Source organism: Silurus meridionalis, chromosome 2, assembly GCF_014805685.1.
Source record: "Silurus meridionalis isolate SWU-2019-XX chromosome 2, ASM1480568v1, whole genome shotgun sequence".
Taxonomy (NCBI): Eukaryota; Metazoa; Chordata; class Actinopteri; order Siluriformes; family Siluridae; genus Silurus; species Silurus meridionalis.
In genome coordinates, this window is record NC_060885.1 from 19007938 (window position 1) to 19033631 (window position 25694).

The window sequence follows — 25694 nt, forward strand, 5'->3', positions numbered from 1 at the left end:
AAAGTTGGACAATCTCTTTAGTATCCTGATGTTGTTGTGGCTCTCAACTATATTACATTCTTTCTATATGGTTTGCTTAAGTCTTTTAAACAGTGAGTCTGACCACTTTTAAATGTTTCTATGATTTGAATAAAACATCCATTAGCTATTGTACAATCATAATTGAAGAACCATGAAAGTATATGACTCAGATATTTCATAGTTTATATATTTGGGTTTGTACTGTGACTGTTGAGTCATGTCACTGGAAATTGATTGTCCCAAAGTGTAGTGAGTCAGGGTACACTGTACACTGAGTCAAGGCAGAGAAAGCTAGAAATCTGATTGAGAACCACAGACAAATGTGTCAAAGGGCTTACAAACACTTAGTGGTTTTCTACTGCCCTCTGAAGGAAATCTTCAGATGTGCACCAGAGAACTGTAATCTTCTTATTCTTTCGGCTGCTCCCATTAGGGGTCGCCACAGCGGATCATCTGTCTCTATACTACCCTGTCCTCTACTGTACATCTGCTTCTTTCAAACCAACTACCTGCATGTCTTCCCTCACCACATCCCTCACCACATCCTCCTTGGTCTTCCTCTTCTCCTCCTTCCTGGCAGCTCCATCCTCAGCATTCCCCTACTGATATACCACATGTCCCTCCTCTGCACATGTACAAACCATCTCAATCTCGCCTCCCTCACCTTGTCTCCAAAACATCCTACATGTGCTGTTTCTCTAATAAACTCGTTTCTAATCCTGTCATAACTCCCAAGGAAAATCTCAACATCTTCAGCTCTGCTACCTCCAGCTTCACCTCATGTTTTTTACTCAATGTCACTGTCTCTAAACTATACAACATCGCAGGTCTCACCACAGTCCTATAAACTTTCCCTTTCACTCTTGCAGATACCCTACTATCACAAATCACTCCTGCCACTCTTCTCCACCCACTCCACCCTGCCTGCACTCTTTTCTTCACTTCTCTAACACACTCTCCATTACTTTGCATTGTTGACCCCAGGTACCTGAACTCCTCCACCTTCTCCACCTCTTCTCCCTGCAACCGCCCCACTTCACTGCCCTCCCTCTCATTCACACACATGTACTCTGTCCTACTGACTTTCATTCCCCTTCTCTCTAGCGCCTACCTCCACCTCTCCAGGCTCTTCTCAACCTGCTCCTACTCTCACCACAAATCACAATATCATCCGCAAACATCATAATCCATGGAGACTCCTGTCCGACCTCGTACGTCAACCTGTCCATCGCCACTGCAAACAGGAAAGGGCTCAGAGCCGATCCTTGATGCGGTCCATCCTCCACCTTGAACCAGTCTGTCGTTCCTACTGCACACTTCAGTGCTACAATCTCCTCATCCATGTCCTACCAAAGAACTGTAATATCCCTTTAAGACTTATGTAGGCAACAATAAGCCAAAGAGTAGACAAAATTCTTATATACATTTTACAGTATGCTACAATACACTCATTAAAATCGAACCCTTAATGAGAATAGCGTGAACATGTGTAAAATGTGTCAAATGTTATTCTTTTAAAAGGAATGATGGATGAAAACCGTGGATTTAGTTCGGAATCAGAAACTTTCGAATTATTGTAGAGAAATATATACTCAATTGGGAGCATATTTGGACGTTTATAAATAAAAATAAACAAAAAACGGATTCGGGAGGTAAAAATACTCAATATTTTTTAAATTGGAGGTTATTTTACTATGTATTTTTGGGGGCCTTTTGCTCTATCTTTCCCCTCAGGAGCATCGGGAGCATGAGCCTGCCTCCATCGCCGGTACACTGCTACTGGCTCCAGTTTGCTATCCTTTTTTTTTTTTTTTTTTTTTTTTTTTTTTGAGAAGAAGAGGAGCTCAGCATAAGGGCACAGAACACGGATAAGAGCAAGAATTGCTTGCAGGAGCGTCAAAAGGCATATCTGTGGTTTATATGTCGCGTTGAATAGAAAGACAACAGGTAAATTCCAGCAAACAATAACGCACGGTTGGTTAATAGGGTTGCGATGGAGGGACGGGTTCCTCTCTCCGTGTGAGCGGATCAAGCCCTGAGCCCGAGCGCTACTGTACACGGCGGCCGCGAAGAAACAAAATGGGGGTTAGTTCGTGGGCGGAGCGGCTTTAAAAAAACGCAACGCTTTCGGCCTCTTTAAAGCGTGTCGCTTTGATAAATCCGGTCGCGGACACACTGTTGTTTCTCATGTAAAGCGGTAAAGTTAATAGACGAAGGCCTTTTCCCCCACCGCGGGTTTCTGTGCGCACGGTTTGAGCGGCGCTTCTCCATGGCGCCCACGTAGCGACTGCAGCTCGACCCGGCTGCCTCCGAGTTAGCAAAGGAGACGCCGTTTTCTGCAGCAATCTCGTTTTTTTATTAATAATATTCGCTTTTTGTCATTTTAATTATTTAAACAGACCCCACAATCCCAGCACGTTTTATTTCCCTGAATGGTATTTGTAAAAAAAGGTGATTTCGCTTTAAGTGTGTCTCTGTGTGAAGCCGCTGCAGCAGCAGTAGATGATCAATGTCTGTTATTCAGTCGCGCATTAACGGTGTCGCTCAGTGTATTAACGGTGTTCTCTCACTGTCATTTATTATTAGTTTATTATCTATGTATATATCACATTACACAATAGGTATTTATCATGTCAAGCAAGAATATTAACCTGTGACGTCAAATGAAAAAAGAAAAGAGCTGATATGTATACAGTGTCCAGATCAATGAATTATGTATTGGCTGAAATGCCAGCCGACAGGTGATGAGCTCTCGATACTCAATCATTATTATCCTTTATTTAGTGCAATTACAAATAAAAATGTCTAAATGTTTTGAAGAAAAAAATACCTTATAATAATGCATTTTTCAGTATTATCTTTTAAAACCATGGCCATTGCTACTACAATGTATTTTCCCCATGCAACAAGAAAAGAATAGTGTAAAATCATAATTGTGCTCAATTATCAATATTGCTTGAAAAGATTTAAATAGCAAAAAAATAATATTCTGCTCGTCCATTGATTGATCGCATGTATCTGTATTTCGAATAGGTGATTATCCAGTGACACTGTGAACCAAAAAACAAAAACAAAAAAAAAAACAGGTACCCTTTTCATTTTTATTTTATGTTTAATGTGTACACTTAAATTTGTGCTCAGACTCCAAAAGGCAAATGTATTTTATTGTTTGTTTTTTTTCTCCACTTGATTGCATGTAAAGCAGAATGTCAGCCAGAGGAGGAAAAAAGAAGACCACCAAGCTGTCACGCTCAGCCCGAGCTGGCGTTATCTTTCCTGTAGGGAGGATGATGAGGTACTTACGCACAGGGACTCATAAGTACCGCATCGGTATGGGCGCTCCTGTTTACATGGCAGCTGTCATTGAGTACCTGGCAGGTGAGGGCAGGCATACATGGAGACATCTATCTATCTATCTATCTATCTATCTATCTATCTATCTATCTATCTATCTATCTATCTATCTATCTATCTATCTATCTAATCTATCTAATCTATCTATCTCTAATAATGTCTGCACACACCTATTAAAATTGCAAATTAGGATTTTTAATGTAATATAGCAACTTAATAATAGCAATTTAATTGAAAAACAAAAAAGTATAAAAAAAAATGTGTTTAGAAATGAAGTGATTCTGATTATCAGCTGTTTTTGTATGATTGCAAAAACCTGGTCTAGAGAGAGTTTACAAAGCATTTATGGGATCTCAGTGCCAGATAACAATTTGAAGAGGTGTACAAAAGAATTTCCAAAACATCAAATGTAAAAGGCCATCGTTATCCAAAATTTAACAAAGGACAGGGGGAAAAAAACATTTTAGGGAGACTGCCTAATGTAACATTCAACTGAGCTGCAGGAAACTGCTTCTTGTGCCCTCTCAAAAAAAAAAGAATAATAATAAATAAAACACAAGCCGGTTTAAATCAACACAAATTGTCCTATGTTGCAAATGTGTGATGGTGTGAGGAGTCCAAGGTATTACATTTGGGGCATAATTGTAAAACATGTGTTTGTCAAAATGAAAAAAAAAGCATCTTATCACTTAAATCACACACACCCACCAGAATAATACTGAACCTGTGGCAGGACTTGAAGATGGATGTTCACAGGAGATCCTCTCAAAAAATGATAGATCTGAATAACATTTTTTTGCAAGAAAACATGGAATCAAATTCAAAATGTACAAAGTCGGAAGACTTTTAACAACAACAAAAAAAGAGTGCTTATTACAAGCCAAAACTGTTTAAACAAAGTATTTTGAGGTGTATACACTAGTGCAAACAGTTTATTGTAATTCCTCCCCAACCCCTTTCTATTTTTTCTTTTCTTTTTAATTCAATTTTGTTATATCACATTAAACGTGGATGAGAATCTGACTTGATTTATCTTATTTTTATTTTTTAAATAACAAAATCTTGCAAATTTACCGGTGTGTGTAGACTTTTTTATATCCTCTGAATATACACTGCAGTTAGTTTCTGTGTACACTGTATATGGAAATGATTATAAATGTGTCATTATTTTCATCACGTTTAGCTGAAATTTTGGAACTGGCTGGTAATGCGGCCAGAGACAACAAGAAAGGCAGAATTACCCCACGGCATATCAAGTTAGCGGTGGCTAATGACGAAGAGCTTAACCAGGTAAAGTACACCTTAGAAGAATGGTCGTACATCCTCCTTCCTGTTTCAGAATGGTGAAAGCAGCGTTTGTTTGTTGCAGTGCTGCTTTTATTCCACATGGAATTAAATTTTTACCTATTAAATACCTTTCATTCTACTCCAGACATAAACAGTTAATATACCTGTGACTCTGGTACAGTTAATACACATGTAACTTGTAACTCGAATATATAGCAATAACACCATAACAAAAGTATGAAACAATTTTAAATCACATTTACATGCACATGATTTTGACACCGATAGCCCAGTGGACAGAGCTATTTAGGTTAGGTTTTTATCCTATCAAAACAGTTTCTCATTATATTTGTTTAGTCTATTATTATCACTCAAAATAAACCCAGAACCCCAAATTGTTCTTGGAGGTGTTATGAGCATAGGCACTTTGCAGAATGATAATTTATCAAAGTTTATTGACAGTATGTTATGGAGAATAGCATATTGTTACCTGTTTATCATATTTAAACAACCATATCAAAAGAAATGATTCAGTTCTGTAGCAGTAATATATCACACAATGGTAGCTTAGTGGAGATAAAATGTCCAAGGGTAAAATATAGCAAGAGAGTTTAAACCATACATGCTGTCGCAAGTATTTACCGTATTTTCCAAACTATTAAGCGCACCCAAATATAAGCCGCACTCACTGAATTTGACAAAGATTTTTATTTTGAACATAAATACGCCGCACCTGTCTATAAGTCTGTCTACACTGAAACTAATTAACTTTACACAGGCTTTAACGAAAGACAGTGTCTGTTCCACGGCTTGTATCTAAACAGTAGCCTACCAAGAAAGTCATTGTTCACTGTCTTCCTCCTTCCTTTCACAACTATTTCTCTCGAGAGTTTATCTTTTGGCATCGTCGTGCGTTTAAAAATCACCATCGGTGAAGCTTTTCTCCCGATGCCGTGCACCTCAGAACACAGGTGAAGCGTTTCTTTCATACCCGGTTGTTTTCAGCGTGACGAATGATTCGCATTTCCTGTTGGCAGTCCGAGTGAGCGGCAGGTCAAACGTCAGAGGAACCTCATCCATATTTAGGATTCACCTGAACCCGTTCGGCATTTTCATTGGTCTAATGTTATGGGGCTCAGTTTTTTGGCTTGAAGCCAAAAAACTGGCTTATAGTCCGGAAATTACGGTACATGTAAGGTGGTCATGTAAGGTGGTCTGAGTATAAAATGGAATATATTTTGGCATCCTTCCTATTTGCTACCTCCAATCCAGGATCTTAATTAAAACAGGCCAGATTAGTGTTCTATGCTTAATAGAATGATAGAATAAAATAAGGACTGTGTGATTAACTGTAGCAATCCAACTATTAAAGACTATAGTTTTTGCGTTCACATACAGTTCAAGACAAGATGTAACTTGCACTTTCATGTGGTTTTCTGCAGCTACTCAGAGGGGTTACCATATCTAATGGTGGCGTCCTGCCTCGTATCCACCCTGAGCTGCTCTCCAAGAAGAGAGGAGGAAGAGTGAAGGTGGACTCACAGACAACGGCGCCAGAGAAGACAGACAAAGAGGTCAAGAGCAGCAAGAGGTCCAAAAAGAGCAGAGGAAAACCAGGTCGTAAACCAAGGGTCAGTTCAGTGCTACCTCCTCTCGACAAGAAACAGCTTTAGGCGTTCACACTTGTGACTTTGTGATTCCGGGAAACGCTTTTATACTACACTATTTAGTTTCTTTATGCCATTTGAACACGTATTTTGTAACGGAGATACTTATGTTTACTTTGGCTGTTTGCAGAAGAGCGCAGACAATGACAAAGACGGAACCAACAGCACAATGGAGGATGGACCAGGAGAGGGATTCACTGTTCTCGCAGCAAAGAGTTTGTTCCTTGGACAAAAGGTATTGATTTGACAGTTTATATAACTGTCACTTACTCATCCATTAACAATGTAATTTATACAGTGGCTTGTAAAAGTATTCAGCTACCTAGACATCACACAAAACATAAGGCCAAGAGTCACTCTGAAGGAGCTACAGTATGCCATTGTGAACTGAGGGTGGTTAGAAAGAAACCACTGGTCAAAAAAAAACATATGAAAGTGTAAGAGTGACCCAGTGAAAATGTAGTTTTTTGTTGGTTTGATGAGACCACCATTGAGATTCAGTGTGTTTGGGCAACATCACCCACATAGTGATATATAGATGGCAAAGGCAGCATCATGCTTTGGAGATGCATTTGGAGATCCATACTCTTTTGGCACTGCTCGACTCCTTCTCTCAGCGTAAGAGGTGGGTGTACAGTCAACTCCCGATAATCCGCCGTTCAGAACCCGCGCCTCGGAAAATTCGCGGGTTCTCATATTGGAACCTAACTAACAGCACATTGCGGATTATCTTAAAATTTCCGGGAATCCGCAGCAGGAGCGATTGTTCAGGAAAGTTAGGAATAACATTTTAAACTATGTTTTCACTAACAAACTTTATAAACATTTTAAAAACAGCTGAGTCATTCAAGACATTCAAACGACAGGTGAAGACCTACCTCTTCCTGAAACACTTGAACTAGCACATTATTTCCCCCCGTTTGTTTTATGTCTTTATGATATGAAAAAAAATAGTGTGTGCTGTAATTCCTCCCTACTGAGTTTCAGGCCAGTGATATTATAAGTTTGCAACCGAGTGAACTAGTTTTGATTTATTCATTGATAGTCTCCAAAGCACTTTCGTACATCGCTTTGGATAAAGGCGTCCGATAAATGTCGTAAATGTACATTTTGTTTCCAAGGAACCTGGGCTTCTTGTCAAAACTGAATAGAGAATGGGATGGTCTGCTGCAGATTGCTCATGCAGTGAGGAAAAACCTTCACCGTTCAAAAGGACAGTAGTACTAAATACAAAACCATGGTGGATAAAAACAACCAAGTGAAAGTCTGAAACCCATTTATAATCTGTGGTACTGTTTAAAAATCGCAGTCAAAACATCCATCCAACCTGGAACAAACCTCCCAGAATAGAGGAATGGGTGCAAATCAGTCCCAAACAGTGGGCAAAGCAATTCATCCTAAAAGACTTAAAACTGTTATTGCAGCAAAAGTTAATACTGATTACTGGTCAGAAGTGGCTGAATACTTTTGGTCGTTTTTAAAAGTTTTAACCATTTTTAATAACTCATGCTGATTTCCTTTAAGAGCAATACAATTACTGTCTGGAACAATATGTATTAGTGTCATTGTAATCCAGACGAATGTGAACTCTCTGCATAGATTAGTGTTAATGGGTATTTTAACGAAGTATGTATTAGCAGAATATAATATACTGGTCAAAAAAATATATGCATGCCATCTGTCTCCTGTTTCAGTTGTCCCTTGCAGAGAGTGACATCAGCAAAATTGGAACCATCAAAGTTGAGGGAATTATTAATCCCACAAATGCAGAGATCGATCTGAAGGATGGAATTGGTAAGTCGGCGAGAAAACAATGGAGAATTGAAAACATACGGTTTGGCCGACATTTCGGGTTCCTTGTTATGACGCTTTTCTGCTTCTTCAACTAAAAATACAGCAACAAAAAAAGAAAGAAAAAAATGCACCTGCTTCTGGTTACTTTAGTTTCACATCAGTTTAATGACGGGGAACTGCGAGCCGTGATGATGGGTTTTGGAAAGGGCATCTAGGATAATAAGGAGGGATTGTGGTGGCACTGGAGGAACTGCTTATTATTGTTTATTGATCACACAGGTCTAAAATTTGAATAAATAACTTTTTCCGTCTAGTCTTCGGTCATACACTTGGAAGAGTAGCACAGAGTGCATCATAATTCCTGTTTAAATGGACGTATAAGGATTGTCTGTATATCTCTACCATGTGCTGCAGGTAACGCACTGGAGAAGGCTGGAGGGAAAGATTTCTTGGAAGCTGTAAAAGAACTGCGGAAAACACAAGGCCCTTTGGAGGTTGCGTCAGGTAGAATTTACACACTCATCCAGAGGGAGTGGGTGCATAGTCTATTTAATGCCCAGTCTATAGTTTCCTCTTTGCAAACAGTTGTGAGCACTCATTTATTATGATTTTTTTTTTGCTTTCGCCATCCCAGTTGCAGTTAGCCAGGCCAGTGGGATGGCAGCACGTTTCATCATCCACTGCAACGTCCCTCAGTGGGGCTCTGAGAAGTGCGAGGATCAGCTGGAGAAGACAGTGAAGAACTGCTTGTCTGCTGCAGAGGAGAAAAAGCTCAAGTCTGTGGCCTTCCCTTCTCTACCTACTGGAAGGTGAATCTTTATACAGATGAAATTCAGTTACAACATAGCATAAGCTCATACTCTATTAGATTGATATTTTAGTTGTTTTTTTCTTGATTGCGTTTATTCCCGTGTGGCAAAATCTGTATATTCCGTCGTCAATCGATTTTTGTACTCATTCACAGGGACTGTACAGCAGATATCCCACATACGCCGAGCCTTACGATACATTTGAAAGGTTATTTATCAAAAATCACAGAGGTGTTGGTGGGGTTTTCAGCACTTTTTTTAAAGCCGTCCATTGACGTTTTCCGTCACACGAGAGTCAGGACGGCGGTATTTTGCAGTTTCTCTGTAACATGGCAAGCTGCATCTGTTCATGTTATTAACTTTAAGAGAGATGCACAGGAGAGGCTGGTGAGGGAGCTGTGTATAGTTGCTATAATGTAAGTGATAACAAGAGCAGAGCTGTACAATACAAAGCACAAATCACAACATCCAGCCATTATTATTATTATTATTATTAACAACGTGCCCAGCTTATTTTACTGGTTATATCTTCTTCTTTTGGCTGCTCCCATTAGGGGTTGTTTCCATACCACCCTGTCCTCTACATCTGCCTCTTTCACACCAACTACCTGCATGTCCTCCCTCACCACATCCATGAACCTCCTCCTTGACGTTCCTCTATTTTACTGGTTATATAATAATTATATAATGTAAATCATGTAATAACAAATTGGTTTATTTACTGTACAATGATGAGCTGATTTGTGTAGATAGATAGATAGATAGATAGATAGATAGATAGATAGATAGATAGATAGATAGATAGATAGATAGATAGATAGATAGATAGATGTTTTGCTTACAGAAAGCTTGTTTTTTGTTTGCTTTCAGCTGAAGTTCACAAAAATGTTATACAATGCTTATAGTACATGGGACTCTTTCATATCTCAGTTTACTCCAAGAACAATTGAGCATGCTTTTGCTTGTAACCCTAATTTCCTGTATTTATCATCTGCAATTGAAATGGCACTGTTTGATGTGGTCATCTCTGTTTAAATCAACATGTGATGTTTATAGACAAATGACTCATTCTGTTTTTGATTGTAAACAGAGCTCTCTTTCAATCTTTTTTTTTCTTCTTCTTCCAGAAATGGTTTCCCAAAGCAAACTGCAGCTCAGCTGATACTGAAGGCCATTTCGAACCATTTTGTTTCAGCAACCACATCCTCACTGAAGAACATTTACTTTGTGATGTTTGACAGCGAGAGCATCGGGATTTATCTGCAGGAAATGACCAAGATGGAGGTCAAGTGATGATTGCGCAGTGGGTTCTTGTTGTTGGTAGCTTGCATAGCTTGGATGCTAGTCTGTTTTATCTGGTGAGTTCTGTGTAGGCCATTTTTTTTATGGAAAACTGAACTGACAGATGTTAGCATCCAGGCTAACAGCCGGATTTCGGCTCGTTTTCCAGCTGACGTGCCGTTTGACTAAAGATGCTGTAGTTATTTGGGTATCGGAACAAATTCGGAAGGTATATTAAAAGGGTATTTGTGAGTGACGTACTATATGCGTTTATGTTACACTGTTACCTTGACACTCATTTAGAGTAGGCCAAGTTCATTTGATCCATTTTTTTTGTTCTTAGACTGAGCTTGTTTTTAACATTCCATGTTGTATAGACTTTTAATCACTGTTTTTTCAGCTAGATTTACTGTGTAGTTTCTGATACACTTAGTTTATTAAGGGGAAAAAAATGTGTTTGTCATTTTGATTTGAAATAAAACAATGTTTTACACTGTATCTCAGGCTCTCGTTTTCAAGCTTTTGTGTTCACTGTTTTTCTAAATCATGTTAAACTACACCTATACAGAAAGAATGGTCTAGTGAAAGAGCGGCGTTTATGGCGTTTAATAAATTATTACTGTACTTTTCATTTCAACAGCAGCCAGGTCCAAGAACTGAAAAACTCATTTCTCTAAGATGTATTATCTGTAGTTAATAAAAGCTATGTACTTGTGCGATGCAGAATAGAAAGACCAGAAAAAAGGACTTTTAATTTAGTGGACATTTAAATATAGCAATTACCATACATGTTACTTTGTTCATTATATCATATTTATTAGATTGTAAAAAGTACATTTTATTCATATATATATTTATATATGTGTATATATACATTTTTGTCATTGACTGCAGAACTACATAAAATCCCTCCACTGCCACCTTCATTTCGAGTGGTGACATCATTACACACAAGCAGTCACATCCCAGTTTCACAAAATAAAGCAACCCATTGCTGAATGATTCTGAACTGCAGAAGCAAGAGACCCCGTCCCATCCTCATAACTTGCAGCGTTCAGCAAACTTCATAAGAACCCTGTCAGCAAAATATCCAATAAGACCTGGAGCAAAAACTAGTGTTGTTGAGGTTGACTGATTTACTAAACCAAAAAAAAATTATAATTTTTTTGTTTACTGGATTTTTGTAGAAATGTGATCTTTAAACGAATTACACCAACATCAGAAATAGTAACACAATATGACCTCAATACTGTACTCAGTTCACAATCTCTTTAAGACCTATCAGGACTAAAAACTAAATTAAATAAAACCTGGCATGCACATTTCCGTGTACAGCACATTCACCCATTTAAATTACCCACAACAGGCTTGACTTAGGAACAAATCTGGAATGTTCTACCCGTGTTCGCGGCACAAGTGGATCTCAGCAGAATGTGTATTTGTTACTTCTCGTCGGAAAGACTACATATATTGACAGATATTTTCGAATGATGAAATGCAGGACAAACATTTCTGAAATGATCAAGATAACTACGTAAATGTCCAAGAAAGCAAATATGTGATCATAAATTATGTCTGTTTAATGTTACTGTACACTTTAAATTATATCGAGTGGTGAGGAGAGTTAATGCTAGATCCATCTCCATTCTCCTGCAGTTGTGATGCCTCAAAAACAAAACACGCTCAGTACAGATCATGCTGAAGCTCAACCAAATTATTTACCGCTATAATTGTTCCAATAGATTTTTGGAGTAGTGTAAGACACTGTAGCTTCAATACATTATCTCTGCACAAATTAGTAGAAATATAAACCCCGGTTCTCGTTCTAGGACTGTCCATCGTGTTCCAGTTGTGCATTGCTAATCTGAATAAATATTTCTGCAAACTGGTTTAATGTAGGATCGTATGATCAACAGCACTGAGTGTAATATACCTTAGCATGGGCATGTTTATTAGAGGGGGTGCACTTTCACTCTGACTTCAATCTTTTTAGGTCCTGGCCTTATGTAATGTACTCATTTGTGCTGATCGTGCATCCAGTTGGAGCATGTCAATGCAAAGAGAGAGAACACCAGTGTCTCCAATTCTCCATTGTCCTCTTCCAGATGCTCAAGGACGATCTTGTGGTTCTATTTGACCTCTGAAGTGTCGATCGGTTCAGTCGGACGAGGCACTGAAAGCAGGGGTACAGGAGATGTGGCTTCGATGAGGGCGGGATTTAGGATGATTGGCAGTGTCATGGGCGGCACGCCGACCTGCAGTGGAGATGCTAGGGGTTGGAGTATTAGAGGAGACTGAGTGAGAGTAGGCATAGTGTCAGATGAGCTTTTAACTGGGGTGGGCATTGGAGGGGTGGAGGGGGGCACTGGAGACGATCTGTCATTTCCTGTGAGAGTTAGAAACAAAAGATAAAATAAACACTCTGGTAAGCACAGTACACCTTAATCACTAATTGTGTGGTTAACATGCTTGGTGGCTTTTCATTTAGGGAGTAGCAAGCATTGTTGCACTCTCACCGTTGGCACTGGGTGTTTGTATGTCCTGAGGAGATGCAGGTCTGCTGGGGGTCTTTGGCTCTGGTGAGGCAGTTGGCACTGGTGCAGGGAATGGCACAGGAGGGGAGGGTGAAGAAATAGGAACAGAAGCAGGGGCAGGTTCTACAGGAACACTAGGGACAGGTTCTGTACACAGTCGGGGTACAGCAATAATTAATTATTACGTATTTAGCGTGTTTTCTAACGGTGTGTATTTTACACTGGAAAGTGAAAAGTTAAAGCTCTGCAGGGTGGTACCTGGCATGACCGCTTGTTTAAAAAGCTCCTCTCGGAGATGGGGCAGGAAGCAGTCAATTCTCTCCCATGTGATCTCCCACAGATCAGAGTAGCCTGTACGCGAGTCTGCATTGTGGAAGATCCCAGCTGTGTCCATCACCAAAAGCATGTTCTTCAAAGACTCGGGGATCGCCTCCAACTGTGTAAAAATATATATTAATTACAGCATTTTATTTAATGTTGATATGAAATTGGACGTTGGTTTCCAAATGTGAATAATGGAAACAGCGACTGTATTGATTACCTGATTTATTACTGCAAATATCAATGAGCAAGTGTTAGTTGCAATGTAAATGCTACTTATAGTGTACTGATGCACAAGGTTGCACAAATGGTTAAAGTTCAAAGTTCGTTGATGATAAATAATGCATTCAATAATGTCCAGACTACTAATAAGGGCAAATGACAAATTCTTCAGCTTCAAGTACAATATGGTGATTGACCAGCTGCAGTACAAACGAGACAAGACTAAACCAGGTTATAAAAACAGGGGGCATTGAAATATCTTCATCATATCCGAACAGAGAGACTCTTCTATTGAAGCAGTGAATACAGTGCAGCCACAGTCTGTCACTTTCCAGTTACTTTGTAGCTTTATTGTATTCATTATAACTAATATTAAATTTTTATTTTAAATTTCTCACCAAGAGATCACTGGAGCCAGCGTGCATGTACTTGTCCATGAAGTCTAGGATGGTAAGCCAGAGCGCAGCAAAAGTGGGCAGAGAAAGCAGTGGTGAGAGATGCTGGAGGAACACCTGCGGAAGCCAACGCACCAGACATCATTTAGCATTTTCAAGAAGGGGGGGGGGGAAGAAAAAAAAAATCAATCACTTTCTATTTACAGTTATGCTTCACAAAATACTAAATCTATTAAACCTTGGAGAGCAGTGTACAGGCCCTCATCCTGGTCTCCTCCATGCCACCGACATCTGCTGGACTGATGTTGTCCAAGAGCTTAGTCAGCAGCGGAAACAGGACCTGACATAAAAGTGGTTAAGCCCTGAGTCAGCATCAATCGATGTTTGACTTGTATTTAACTACTGTGTCATATGTGATTATCTCACCTTGTTGAAACAGGATTCCCACTCCACAGCATCCAGTGTTTGCAGATCATGTACAAGTAGCGCCCTCTGGAGGTAAGTGAGGGCCTGCATCCGAACTTGCCTCCTAGCGTCACAGCACAGCCAGGCCATACCTACAGTGGGGCACCTTCAGTCTTTTATTCTGCTTTTTCTGCATGCTGCAATATACTTGTGCATGGTGGTAAAATATTAACCAATCCATGAACTCAAAAATTTGCTTTTTCACATGTGCTTCAAACAGATAGCCGACTTAAATTTGTTAACCTATCTATTACAAAAAAAACCCAAAAACATAGTCACCATTTCTCAAAATTAAAAAATAAATATGCATGGGCTCAGATTGTGATGTCAGAACTAAGCTTAACTCTAAACCCTCTAATCTGTATGTAGAAAAGTATGATTCTAAAAGGGTAAAAGTATAGAGGTGCCCCTTTACAATTGAATTTTCAGGCAGTAAAAAAAAAAAAAAAAATACTCTATTATACAATAATGAATAATTAATTAAATTACAGTCCATGCATACTTCAAGGCTCTTTAAGGCTCTACTTTAAGGTATGTATATGAATCTTCCTAAAATAAATAAATGGCCTCGGCACTGAACAGGAGACAAGAAAGAAATGTACTAAAATAAGATCTTGGTGTGATGGGAAGGCAAGGGAGAACAAAAAAAAAAAAACCTTTTTTTTTTTAAACTGTTATAAGTCTGACCTTGGAGCAAAGGACACCAGCAACTTGACCAGAGTGTCTGAGAGTCAGCTTCAATCTTCTTTCCACCTGCCTCCAGATGGCGCTGTTCTTCTGCCCATGAGCTATAGATACTGGCTGCCCGCGTGTGCAGTGTATGCATCAAATCTAATAACTAAGAGTAGAAGCGCTGCATTAATCACAGTTTTTTTTTTTTTTTTTTTTTTTTAAACTAATTAGTTAAATTTCCAATCAATAATAAACGACCCATCACCTACAGGAAATAGCGATCTAAAAAATAAAAAATGCACAGCTCAGATGATCAGTTTATTTAAATTGATGCATGCTGATCAACATATCTAGATTAAGCAGGTCAAGGAGATGCAGACAGGGGCGGAAATAAGCTGAACCTTATTATTCCAAAGGAAATCTAGGTGGTGAAGAGGTCTGAATGAAATGTAAAAGTGTGTCATGACTGTAATTCATTGAACAGGGAAATTAATTATTGTTGGTAATTTGGTATTTAAAAGTTTAGAGGATGCATCATTGGTGATTGTTTCTAAATATCCGAGCTGTAATGGAAAAAGAAAAACGAAGCAACATTAATGGCCTAAAGGACCTCACCACCACACGACCCTACAGCAGCAGGCATGTACACAGTAAAGGAAGTAGGGAAAGGGCTGCGGTACTTACGTCCTGACTAACCTGTAAAGACACCGTATGGTAGCTGGCTGGCACCCCCTCGTCCTCCTCATCGTCACTGTGGGAACGGGACGGCCGCTGACTGGTGGGTTTAGCTCGGCGGGACACACCCTCTTTCTCTCTTGGCTTCTTCCGTAGCCGACTGGCTTTTGAGTCGTATTTGTGGCTCTTTTTTTTCTCGTGTGTGCGATAACCTGTTTAAGCCGCAAGAATGCGTTGGAAGAAAATGAGTTAACGAAAAGTTAAACCTCGTTTTGTCAGCTTGTCTACCAGTCTTTCCTGCCTTTTCAACAATCAAAAAGAACAACAAAAGAGTAACATCATCTTTTATCTTTCAACAGCAGTGCATTTCGGTAACAACATAGTTACCTTGGAAATACATCAAAATATTTTTTGTTTTGTTTTGTTTCCTGATGTGCAAAAGACAAAGAACAACTATGCTGCATGTTTACAGCGCGGTTTCCATTAGCTTTTTACATGTTGGAACTATGAACTTTGATCAAGCCGCTTTCACAGTGAGCTTATAAGCCCTGTTGACAGCAGGTATCCGCAAAAGTGCATGGAGCCCTCTGATGAATAAGAAGCCCATGTCTAATCACTGTGCCAAAAAGTGCTGAATGTCTTAACTAAGCCCGCTGAAGATAGCTGGATTGAAGAACGGAGGGATAAACAGAGAGAGGGTATACAAGCCTCGCAGTTAGATTGCCCCGAGTTAAATGACTCACCCTTAGAGCTCAGCTTAAGATACCCAACCAAAGAGCTTCCAGGCACTGACACATCCAATTACAGTGCTATGGAACCGACTCACACAAAGACATCTTAATCCCAAAGGAGTCAATCTGCACATACGAGGGCTAGAAAGGGGTCGGTCTACACATATAGGACTTTCTATAGTGTTTTGCTTAAGTCAAAACCAGAGGTAAGAGAATTTTGATGTCAGTTCAGATATTTACTTGTTTCCTTATTCGCACCAAGATTTCTCTTAAGCAAAGGCACCAAATCTTCTGAAGCAACATATTTGAGTGAGGCCATAATGTGGTTAAATCAGGAAGCAGGACTTTTGTTATTTTGAAGTCACTGTATTGTTTAGCTAGCATGGACGTGACTCTCAGTGCTCATACAATCATAGACACAATGATATCCTTGTCTTATGAGTGCAACAATAATAATAAAGATGTGCGCTTAAACAAACTAACCTCCATTAAGACTGGCTTCCACAAACACTCGAATTGCTTTCACACAAAGCTCAAAGTTCTCAGGTGTGACGTGTGCGGCGTCGCGTACAATAAAAGACAGTGACTCCACACACTTGATGAGAGACTTGGTGTCATGCAGGCCCATGTCCTGACCCAAGGTTAAACTGTACTGGTTAATCAGAGGAGCTTGAATTTTAGAGTCTGGAGCAAGTAGGGCCTTACTGCTGTCCAGGTCATCCTTACCAACCTATCAAAAAAACAATAAACAGTATATTAAGGGCAGATGGCATTAATAAAGAGCTACCTAATGTCTAGACACACCTGTTTAAACAAAAAATCTTCCAGGGCACACCTGAGCGACAAAAAACACCTGTCAGTCACTTTTTTTCCAACTCTTGAAAAATAGGTTGGGTTCAAATAGGTTCTAAAGTGTTTAACACAAATGTAAATATCAGGAAATATTTGAAATGAAAATGAAATTCTTGCTCCATCGTTTCTTCAATCTTTACTGCAATTATAAAAGAACTGGCCTTTGCTGTATCATTAATTCCAAAAAGGATTTTTCCTTCCCTTGGTCACTAGGAAGACCTAATCACATAAGATACTACCTCTAGCATTTTTTTTTTTTTTTGTTTATTTCGGTTATATGGAAAAATTGGATTTGGGGAGCATAGAATGCAGAAGACTCTTCTTCAGGGCACCTAATGAGGAAGAAGTTTCTAACAAGGATCTTCATAAAAAAAGTATACAAAATAATACAAAACTGAAAAGGATGTCGAGATATATATATATATATATATATATATATATATATATATATATATATATATATATATATACACAAATTGTTAAAAGTAGGCAAAGTTAGTACATGTTTTTTCCGTACTCACCACTAGCCATCCGACTTCAACTTCAGTGGAGGAGCGGAGCATTCTGGGTTTGCTGTGTTCGGTGTAAACCTCGGAGTCAGAGGTATAGCCTCGGTCCAAAGTGACTTCACTCTGGTGGTATGAGCTCACTTCACTGTCAGACTGAGCACCTACAGAACCCATGTGTTTAATATTCAGTTATCACTGCACTCTCTAGATTCGACTCTAGATCAGAAGGATCTGTGTGGTTCACAGGACATTCTCTTTACCTGTGTCACTGTCAGGGCTGCTGCTGGTGACCTGCAGTGCGGCTGGAGGTTTGACTCCGGCACCGATGCACTCCAGCAGCGTAAAAAGGGTGTACCAGTCATCGGTGCAGTGGATATTGGCAGCATTGGTTTTGAGCAGCTCGTGCAGGCCATAGGCAATCTCTCGACTAACTCTGGACAACACATGAGGCTTCATCATCAGGAGCAGCCGCAAGGAAAGCAATACCTGTGCAGAAAAAAATTATTGTTTAATGGCATAGTGAGCAGTTAAATTCACAGCAGGCTGGTCACTGGTAAACACAGGATTAAGAAGTTTTGAGTGTTTGCTCCACTCCAGTCACTTCTAGTCAAATACATGCCCTAACCTTATCTGAATAAGTATTTATTGCGTTCAAAAGTGGCTCCTGACCAAGAATGTTTGTAGACTAAAATGTAAGACAAAGTGAACGTGAGGCGCACATTTTTTAATTCATAAAATTGTAATTTTCTACATACTCTGACTTATTAAAAAAAAAAAAAAAAAAAGAATTTTATTATAATGTGTTAGAGACACAGGTATGTATGCGATAGACTTACAGATTAAAAAGTATTTGGAAATACCTGTGAGCTGATATCCTCCCGTCGCAGCAATCGTATAGCAAGTCTCAGCAGCCCCACTACAGCCCTTTCTACCAGGAAGCAGCTCTCGTTGGCATGCACACACAGGTGATACAAACGGGCACGTACAGTCTGCCACACACACGATACCCGGTCCCTGCAGGTACCCGAACAACATTAAACAAAATATATTAATGCTTTGTAATGTTTGAACTGTATCCAGTGAATTCATATGAACTAAGGCATTACTTTATTACACTACTCTATGGAACAAGTCTCTGTAACACAATTTCTTGTATATTTCAATAGTCACTGTACCTATTTTCTAGAACTATGCGAAGAAGCATCTCTAGACAGAAAGCAGCATCTTCTTCATCATACGTCTCTTCATCAGGAGTCACTGAGATAAGAGCCTGGAACGTATCGATATAACTATTACATATGTACAGCTTACTCTAATATATATATATATATATATATATATATATATATATATATATATATATATATATATATATATGTGAACAATCTCTGAGAAACTGTTCAGTATTATGGATTACAGCTTTCAAATCTACAGTCTGATTGAGCTATTTAATGTCAGCAGACAGTAAAAACACTGAAGCCAGAGGTATGAACAAGTCTCACCTTCATTAGCTCTTGCAGAGATTCCAGCTGCAGGAACTTGCTTTCTGTGATCAGTTTCTCAGGATCACAATGCTGTCAGGGAAAAAAACAAACAAAAAAACCAATAATAATAGAAACAAATGAGTCCCTCAGCAAAATAAGTTTAATAAAAAATTAAATTAAATTGCACATACCTTTATACAGAGCAGGGCAGCCTGCTTGGCCTCCTGATTCTCGGCAGAGGGGCCTCGTTGTCCTGACTGCTCCGCTCCACCACTCAGTGTCAACCAATTAACAAAGCTCAACACAGCGGACTCTCCCCTGAGAAGGGTAGAATCTTCAGTTTTAAACTGCTCTTATCACCAGCAATATCAAGACACCATGTTGTAATTTAATATTCATTATTTATCAGTTTTATTTAGATTTTCTGAGGTATAAATCTTCTATGAAGAGATCATATTCCAAAATGTCTATCTTTTTGTAACTTATATGTACCTGTTTGATGGCGTCTCCACACGCTGTAGAGAGATCATTCCATTCGGGTCTACAAAATCCTCAACCTTTAAAGAAAATAAAAAAGTAGGAGACTTTCACTCCCAAATCAATCGAAACCTTTCTGTTCCTTTCAAATCTGCCAATTTACACTGACAAAAACCTTTAACACATGTTGCATTTACACAATTCATAGTTCCCCATAAGAATCCTGCTCTCACCTCTACCATGGACTTGGGTAAGAGCTCAGCCCTGAAGAGCTGTAGCATAGCATCCATGATGTTCTTCCAACCCTCTCGCAAGATATCACCGTGCCGATGAGCGAGGTTAAACGCTGTCTTTGCTGCTATCTGAGCCTTGGCATTGCTGCCAAAAACTGTGGGCAGGTTTTCTACAGACTGGACACACAAAACATGGCGTTACAAATCCGGCTGGTATGATCTCGAATGAAGAGTGTGAAAGACCGGTGTTGATTTTACCTCACTGTTGAGCGTAGTAAACTTGCAAAGAGAGATGATTAAATTATCAAAAACGTCGCTGAAGCCATAGTGTGCTGAGATCATTGCGCATTTCCTGGAGACGGTATAAAAATGAATTAGGACAATATTACTAATAGTCATGCATGATTGTTTAGATATGGAGTTTTTTTTCGCCATTTTACACACCTGAAGCCCGCAATGGCTTTTTGGATAATAGCGTCCTCTAAGCTCTTGTCGAACACATAGGAAAGGGCAGCAATTGTCGGGCCCCAGGTCATCGTGAATAGGTCGTGATCGTAGCTGCCGGGAGGCACATGGAGGAAGATCCCCTCAGATGTGGCTCCTCTGTGTAGCAACACACTCCACACATAGTTCTCCTTTACCAGGCCTTTCTGTTCATCAGGCATAACAATTTCTTCATTCCTGCAGGACAAATCACACACAAACCACTTGATTTGAAAACACTTTCAATGTTTCAATGTTAAACTTCGGGACAAGAAAGCAAATAAAACATTTTAAAAGTAAATAAAGTAAATTTTAAAAAATAAATAAATATTTTACAATTATTAATAATTTAAAATAAAAAAATAATCTTTTGCTTTCTTACTTGATGGCATTGTAGATATCCTCCAGCATGTCCTGATCAAAATCTGTACCACCATTCACATTTTTCAAATTCTTCTTGAATTGCTATTAAATTACAGATAAAGAGATTATTAAAATTCGTTAATGTCTGCAAACTGCAATACCATCTCTTTCTTATCACCTTTCAGATCTTATAATGGACCTTAGGGTTACTACTTTTTCTGTCCCTTAAGTGTTAGAGCTGGGCAAACTGGCCTAAAGCCAAACTCAGCCCCAATATAAACACACACATCCGTTGCTGAGTGATGGCGTTAGGCCACTGTTTTACTGCATGCCTTCTTAATGGCAGGTAAAAACAAGGGAAAGCTAATCTCCCTGGAGAGAGGGATGAACAGAAAGAGAAATAAACAGTGGAGTAAACAGGGAGAATGGGGAAGTGCCAGCTGGGCCCGTGTTGTTCCATACTGGAGCTTTGGTCCAGACATTTACTATAGCTGCCTCAGAGATGAGACAGCTGCACTCACACACGTCAGCCAAACAGCACTGCGACCTCTCAGCTTCAAGAGCTCCACTTTCGCTTAGAACCCTGCTCGGATACTTATCCTTGAAGTATGCGGTGTGGGCATATCCCAGCACTAGCTTCCAGGAGACTGTGACGCATTTTAGATCCTTTGTTAATGGATTTTTAGAATTATTACGGTACTAAAATACTATTGACATGCCTGGCGAGAGTATAAACCTCTAACTGCACCAAACATTGTGCAACTGTGTGTATGTGCATGCGTATATACGTTCAAGCCTGGTCAATAATGCTAGTGATTGTAATAATAGGTTGTCTGAAGAAAAAAAAAATTGTTTTTCAAAACAGGTTTTAAGTTGTGAACAAAAATCGTCCAACAAAACACATTGGACAGGGTAGTAAATATGAAGCAGCCATAATTAGTAGCTCACGTTTTTCGTCATTGATGGGAACCAAATTACAGCGAGTGCTATAAAGATGCTGGTAAATCATCTGGGAACGTTTGCACGGAATCGCAGCAGTAGTGGTGGGTGAGGAGCGGTTAGCAAAACTGCAGGTTTATGTTTTGAAAAAAGCTTTAAACGTAAAGCCCATCAACAGGTGTAGGAAAGCAGAATGACCTCTTGCAAATAACATTCACACTGTCTAGTAGCTCCACAGACACATAAAACCTATTTACATTCATCGTTAAAACTTATATGGAAAGCTAGGAATGGCCACAGGAAAAAAAGCTATGCTAGCGGTTTACTGACAGAGGACATTCATAAAGGCTTTTTTGAGAAACGTGAAATTCTGCACTGATAACACAGTGTTCCGCAAATGCCGCTCACCTCTACGGTCATGGGGATGTTCTGCTTGCGGACGTTGTGGTTGTGTTGATCCGTGTTTAACATAATGACCGCGTAGGCCAATGCAAAACCAGCATCGTTCGTCAAGAAGGGATTCCCGTTTACTTTCTGCACGTGGGAAACAGAGCAATAAAAAAAATTCAACATCCAATCCAGTACGAGCAGAAATATCTTCATAAATCACTTTGAATATGCAAAATTAATTCAACGATCTGCTTCCTCTCAGAAGGTCAAAGAGTCAACCTTTTCCTGTTACAATATCCAGTGTAAACGGGAGGGCACAAACCTGTTGTATCTATTTTGTGTGAAATGAGCTCATCCGATCTTTTCTGACTGCGACTAAAAAAAGACATTACTACGAATACTTTCCAGGTCACACAGAGAGAGCGACCAAACTTATTTAAGGAGTATGTTCTAGGTGTTCTCTTTCTTTGGTTCAGGCTTGTCTCTTGCTGCAGGGCAGATCGATTATGTCACATGCCCTCCTGCAACTTTTTCCTTGTCCCTGATTACCTGCATGACTAATAACCCTGTCCTTCATTCCTGTTCCACAGTCACTAATTACCTGATGATAGGGCCAGTTGGTGGTAAGGATTGACTTAGCATGTGGTAATGGAAGAAGTGGTGTATATGTCCTAGTAATTGTGTGCAAGTGAGACAGCAGTCTACACTCTATTTACAGTACGTGTGTGTGTGTGTGTGTTGTGTCCCTGCCAAGGTGAATGTGTGTATGGCAGCTGACTCACATGCCAGTTGTCAGTGAAGGTCTCCAAGAGCCGATGAATGACCGGCGCTTCGCCAGGAAGTCGGAAAGCCTCCAGATACAAACGCAGAGCCTCGTCTATACGCAGCCCTTGAAAAGCGAATGTGCTGGAAAGAAAAGAACGATTACATTAAGTATCATATACACAAGTACTTTTTCAACACTTCGAGGGACAGATTACTCTCCTCTTTGCATTCGCCAACTCCTTTTGCAAATCAATGCAACACAAATGCAATACTGAGGAAATGCATCTTAAGATCCAGCTTTGAAAGTATAAAGTCACAACAGCAGATGGCAGCACACTCTGCCATCAGCAATATTTCTTCATACTGAAGATGTTGAAGGCATCATCCATCTTAACATCCCTGCTGAACTTGAATATTAATTACCCTGAAATATACTGCAAAGAGCTAAATCCAGATAAAGAGGATCCATGAGAACCTGAGGTCAAAGGAAATCTTACTTGACAAAACTGTCGAGCAACTCCGTGTTGTTCCTGTCACTTATGAATTCTCCAATCATCTTCTTGTCCAGTCGAGGGTTTTCTCTAAGCCACTGAGCCACTTCACCGGTGTCCATTGGGCTACTCAGGAGACCTTTTTCCTGCAGAAACTGGATCCCCTTCTTAGGCTTTTGATTGAACTGCTCTGTTCCTGTGATGAGAAGCTATAAATACAGACCAAAAACATAAAACTCTAAACACTCATGTTTGCTCATTAACAAAGCTAATCTGTCATCAGCACTGCCCTCACCATGCAACCTTACTCGTCTGACAAACGAAAAGTAAAAAAAAAATAATAATAATAATACAAAAATCACTCACTCTGCACTTTTTTCTTTTCTTTTTCAAAAGCTACTTTATTGCTATGAATTTCTTCCATGTTAACAGCAAATTATTTGTGCAACCTATTTCTACAATTACAACGTGAATATATTAGCCGTTTATTCAATCTGTGAAATCTCAAAAAATACCTTTTTCTTGTTTTTGATGTTAATCAGTTCCTGGGAGTCCGGGAAACAACTTGTGAAACGGTGAGGCTTTTTAGGGCTTTTCTTTTCAGCTGAAATATTTGGAGGACAGAAATTAAAGAGGGGAAAAAACATTATTCCACTGTCGAAATAAAAACATTGATATCATTAGTTGTCAGGCTCAGGCTAAATGAAATATTTAGTCACGCAGTATGTTAAAGTATAGCACCTGAATCAGTCTCTTCCTGGTCTTGTCTACCCAGCTTCATCTTCTGAGCCATTAGATGTCCACTGGTTGGAGGACACACTGATGGAGCTCCTGACTCTAACGCAGTCTGTCCATTTAAACCAAACAAAGTCTTGCCAGCCTCTGAAGATTAAAGAGCAAAAGCTAAACAAAAACCAATACTGTGTGACTACTAAAAATCAGTACAATAATGATGATAAAAACCTGTTGCTGCATCTGTAGTATTGTAGACAGGGGCCTCTGCTTCAGCTGTTAAAGTTTCTGAGTGCTCCTGCTCAGCAGCTCTGGTCATCACTTTGGCCTGACAGTGAGCCTCTGTGCTGTCTATTACAGTTAACAGAGCTTCAAGTGAAAGAAGATGGGTTGTGTAGAGCTGTCCAGAGACTGGAAAAGCATTCTGCAAAAGTAGTAGATCAAATTAGCTGAATGAACTTTTCAGGATCAATGCTGCCTGATGTTAATCAGTCTTTAAGAAAATCGAGGTTAAAATGGATCACCTTGGAGAGCAGTTTGGTGAGGTCCTCAAAAAGGTTGGAACAGTAGAAATCACAGTCATAGTTAATATAAAGCTCAGTCACGAAGCTAGGGATTCTCCACAGCTGCACAACTGCCTCAAGGGCCATTTCCTTCATTTCATAGGGCATCTTTGGGTTCTCTGAGGTAATGATGTCCATTAGCTTCTTCAAATAAATCTAGAAGAGGCACAGCTAATTAGCTATTTAATACAATACCAAAAATTCAACTTCAAAATGAAAGAGCCATCTCTATAATTCACACAAAAGAAATTCAGATCAAGAAATCTGCTTTTGTGCCAATGTTTACATACCTCGAGCTGAAATTTGAGATGTCCACGCATGCTCTCAAACAGGAGGAAGCAGACTCGGATTGAGGCAGCATACAAATTCATTCGCTCTTCGCTTATTAACTACAAAAAACGCGACACGTCATTACATTAATTTACCTCAGGATGAAAGAAATACACACTAAAGTACAAAAAAAACTCAGAGAAAAGATCAACCTGTATGAGATGTCTGCAGAGTTCATCTTTGACTAGGACCAGAAGTGACTGGTATGGAGCGATGTGTGTGGCCTCCAGAGCCACGTTGAGCAGCTGCAAACCCATGTGCTTCATCACATCCGAGTTGTGGCGGTCGTGAGGGTTGGTGAGAGAAATGAGAAAGCGGAAGAGCTCTCTCAGACATGGAAGTCCATATGGGATTAAAGCTACACCTGAGGATAATAGAAAGTAGAGTGTGTTAAGAAACACTGTGCTAAATATATGAATTTTTATCAAACTGCATAGAACATAAATATAGCTGTACCCTCTTTCTGGGAAGACTGAGTGAAGCGCACTCCTCTGGGATTTACATAGTCCATGTCATGCACTGATGCAGAGTCAGACTGATCCATTAATGAATCTCGGTCCTCAAGCACCTCAGGAATGGATTCAACTGAGGCAGACTGAGTACGTTCTACCGGTCTACCCTCACTCTGTCACCAAAACACAGCAAGAACATTTCTTGGTAAAGAGTAAAACATACATATATAACAACACATTTTTATTTTATATATATATATATATATATATATATATATATATATATATATATATATATATATATATTTATATATTTATATTTATATATAAAATACACACACACACAGAGCACAATTTATCAAGAATGATAATAAAACATAAGAACTACTGAAAAGCATATTTC

The 25694-nt window shown here is 39.4% G+C and overlaps 2 protein-coding genes across 8 annotated transcripts in view; one reads left to right on the forward strand and one right to left on the reverse strand.

Annotated features, from left to right (window-relative positions):
- Positions 1 to 1825: 1825 nt before the first annotated feature.
- Positions 1826 to 10711, forward strand: LOC124377640 (core histone macro-H2A.2). 3 transcript variants are annotated; one of them, XM_046837007.1, is made up of 10 exons: positions 1826 to 1968; positions 3055 to 3107; positions 3224 to 3399; positions 4559 to 4665; positions 6105 to 6293; positions 6460 to 6564; positions 8024 to 8123; positions 8538 to 8627; positions 8758 to 8932; positions 10060 to 10711. In XM_046837007.1, exons 3-10 carry the CDS (start codon positions 3228 to 3230, stop codon positions 10223 to 10225), a joined length of 1104 nt encoding a protein of 367 aa, XP_046692963.1. In that variant the 5' UTR covers positions 1826 to 1968; positions 3055 to 3107; positions 3224 to 3227; the 3' UTR covers positions 10226 to 10711. The 3 variants fall into 3 exon arrangements, with proteins under 3 accessions (XP_046692963.1, XP_046692964.1, XP_046692962.1); XM_046837008.1 differs by having other exon boundaries at positions 3055 to 3102; positions 3220 to 3399; XM_046837006.1 differs by having other exon boundaries at positions 1827 to 1968; positions 3227 to 3399.
- Positions 10712 to 11770: 1059 nt separating this feature from the next.
- gbf1 (golgi brefeldin A resistant guanine nucleotide exchange factor 1) overlaps positions 11771 to 25694 on the reverse strand; it is a 55838-nt gene continuing 41914 nt past the window's right edge. For 3 of the 5 annotated variants that reach the window (XM_046837001.1, XM_046837004.1, XM_046837002.1), the window contains 30 exons: positions 25296 to 25464; positions 24992 to 25203; positions 24800 to 24898; positions 24471 to 24665; positions 24178 to 24370; positions 23956 to 24096; positions 23730 to 23818; positions 23221 to 23423; positions 22741 to 22864; positions 21977 to 22102; positions 20649 to 20731; positions 20228 to 20464; positions 20042 to 20135; positions 19784 to 19960; positions 19566 to 19630; positions 19265 to 19391; positions 19092 to 19163; positions 18765 to 18859; positions 18450 to 18603; positions 17850 to 18075; positions 17602 to 17750; positions 16712 to 16958; positions 15507 to 15709; positions 14838 to 14988; positions 14112 to 14242; positions 13924 to 14025; positions 13689 to 13802; positions 13006 to 13183; positions 12730 to 12894; positions 11771 to 12599 (listed from right to left, as the gene is read on the reverse strand). In XM_046837001.1, the coding sequence (XP_046692957.1) occupies positions 12343 to 12599; positions 12730 to 12894; positions 13006 to 13183; positions 13689 to 13802; positions 13924 to 14025; positions 14112 to 14242; positions 14838 to 14988; positions 15507 to 15709; positions 16712 to 16958; positions 17602 to 17750; positions 17850 to 18075; positions 18450 to 18603; positions 18765 to 18859; positions 19092 to 19163; positions 19265 to 19391; positions 19566 to 19630; positions 19784 to 19960; positions 20042 to 20135; positions 20228 to 20464; positions 20649 to 20731; positions 21977 to 22102; positions 22741 to 22864; positions 23221 to 23423; positions 23730 to 23818; positions 23956 to 24096; positions 24178 to 24370; positions 24471 to 24665; positions 24800 to 24898; positions 24992 to 25203; positions 25296 to 25464 (4578 nt within the window). In that variant the 3' untranslated portion in view covers positions 11771 to 12342. The remainder of the gene's footprint in view (positions 12600 to 12729; positions 12895 to 13005; positions 13184 to 13688; positions 13803 to 13923; positions 14026 to 14111; positions 14243 to 14837; positions 14989 to 15506; positions 15710 to 16711; positions 16959 to 17601; positions 17751 to 17849; positions 18076 to 18449; positions 18604 to 18764; positions 18860 to 19091; positions 19164 to 19264; positions 19392 to 19565; positions 19631 to 19783; positions 19961 to 20041; positions 20136 to 20227; positions 20465 to 20648; positions 20732 to 21976; positions 22103 to 22740; positions 22865 to 23220; positions 23424 to 23729; positions 23819 to 23955; positions 24097 to 24177; positions 24371 to 24470; positions 24666 to 24799; positions 24899 to 24991; positions 25204 to 25295; positions 25465 to 25694) is intronic. The other 2 variants (XM_046837003.1, XM_046837005.1) reach the window with 1 other exon arrangement.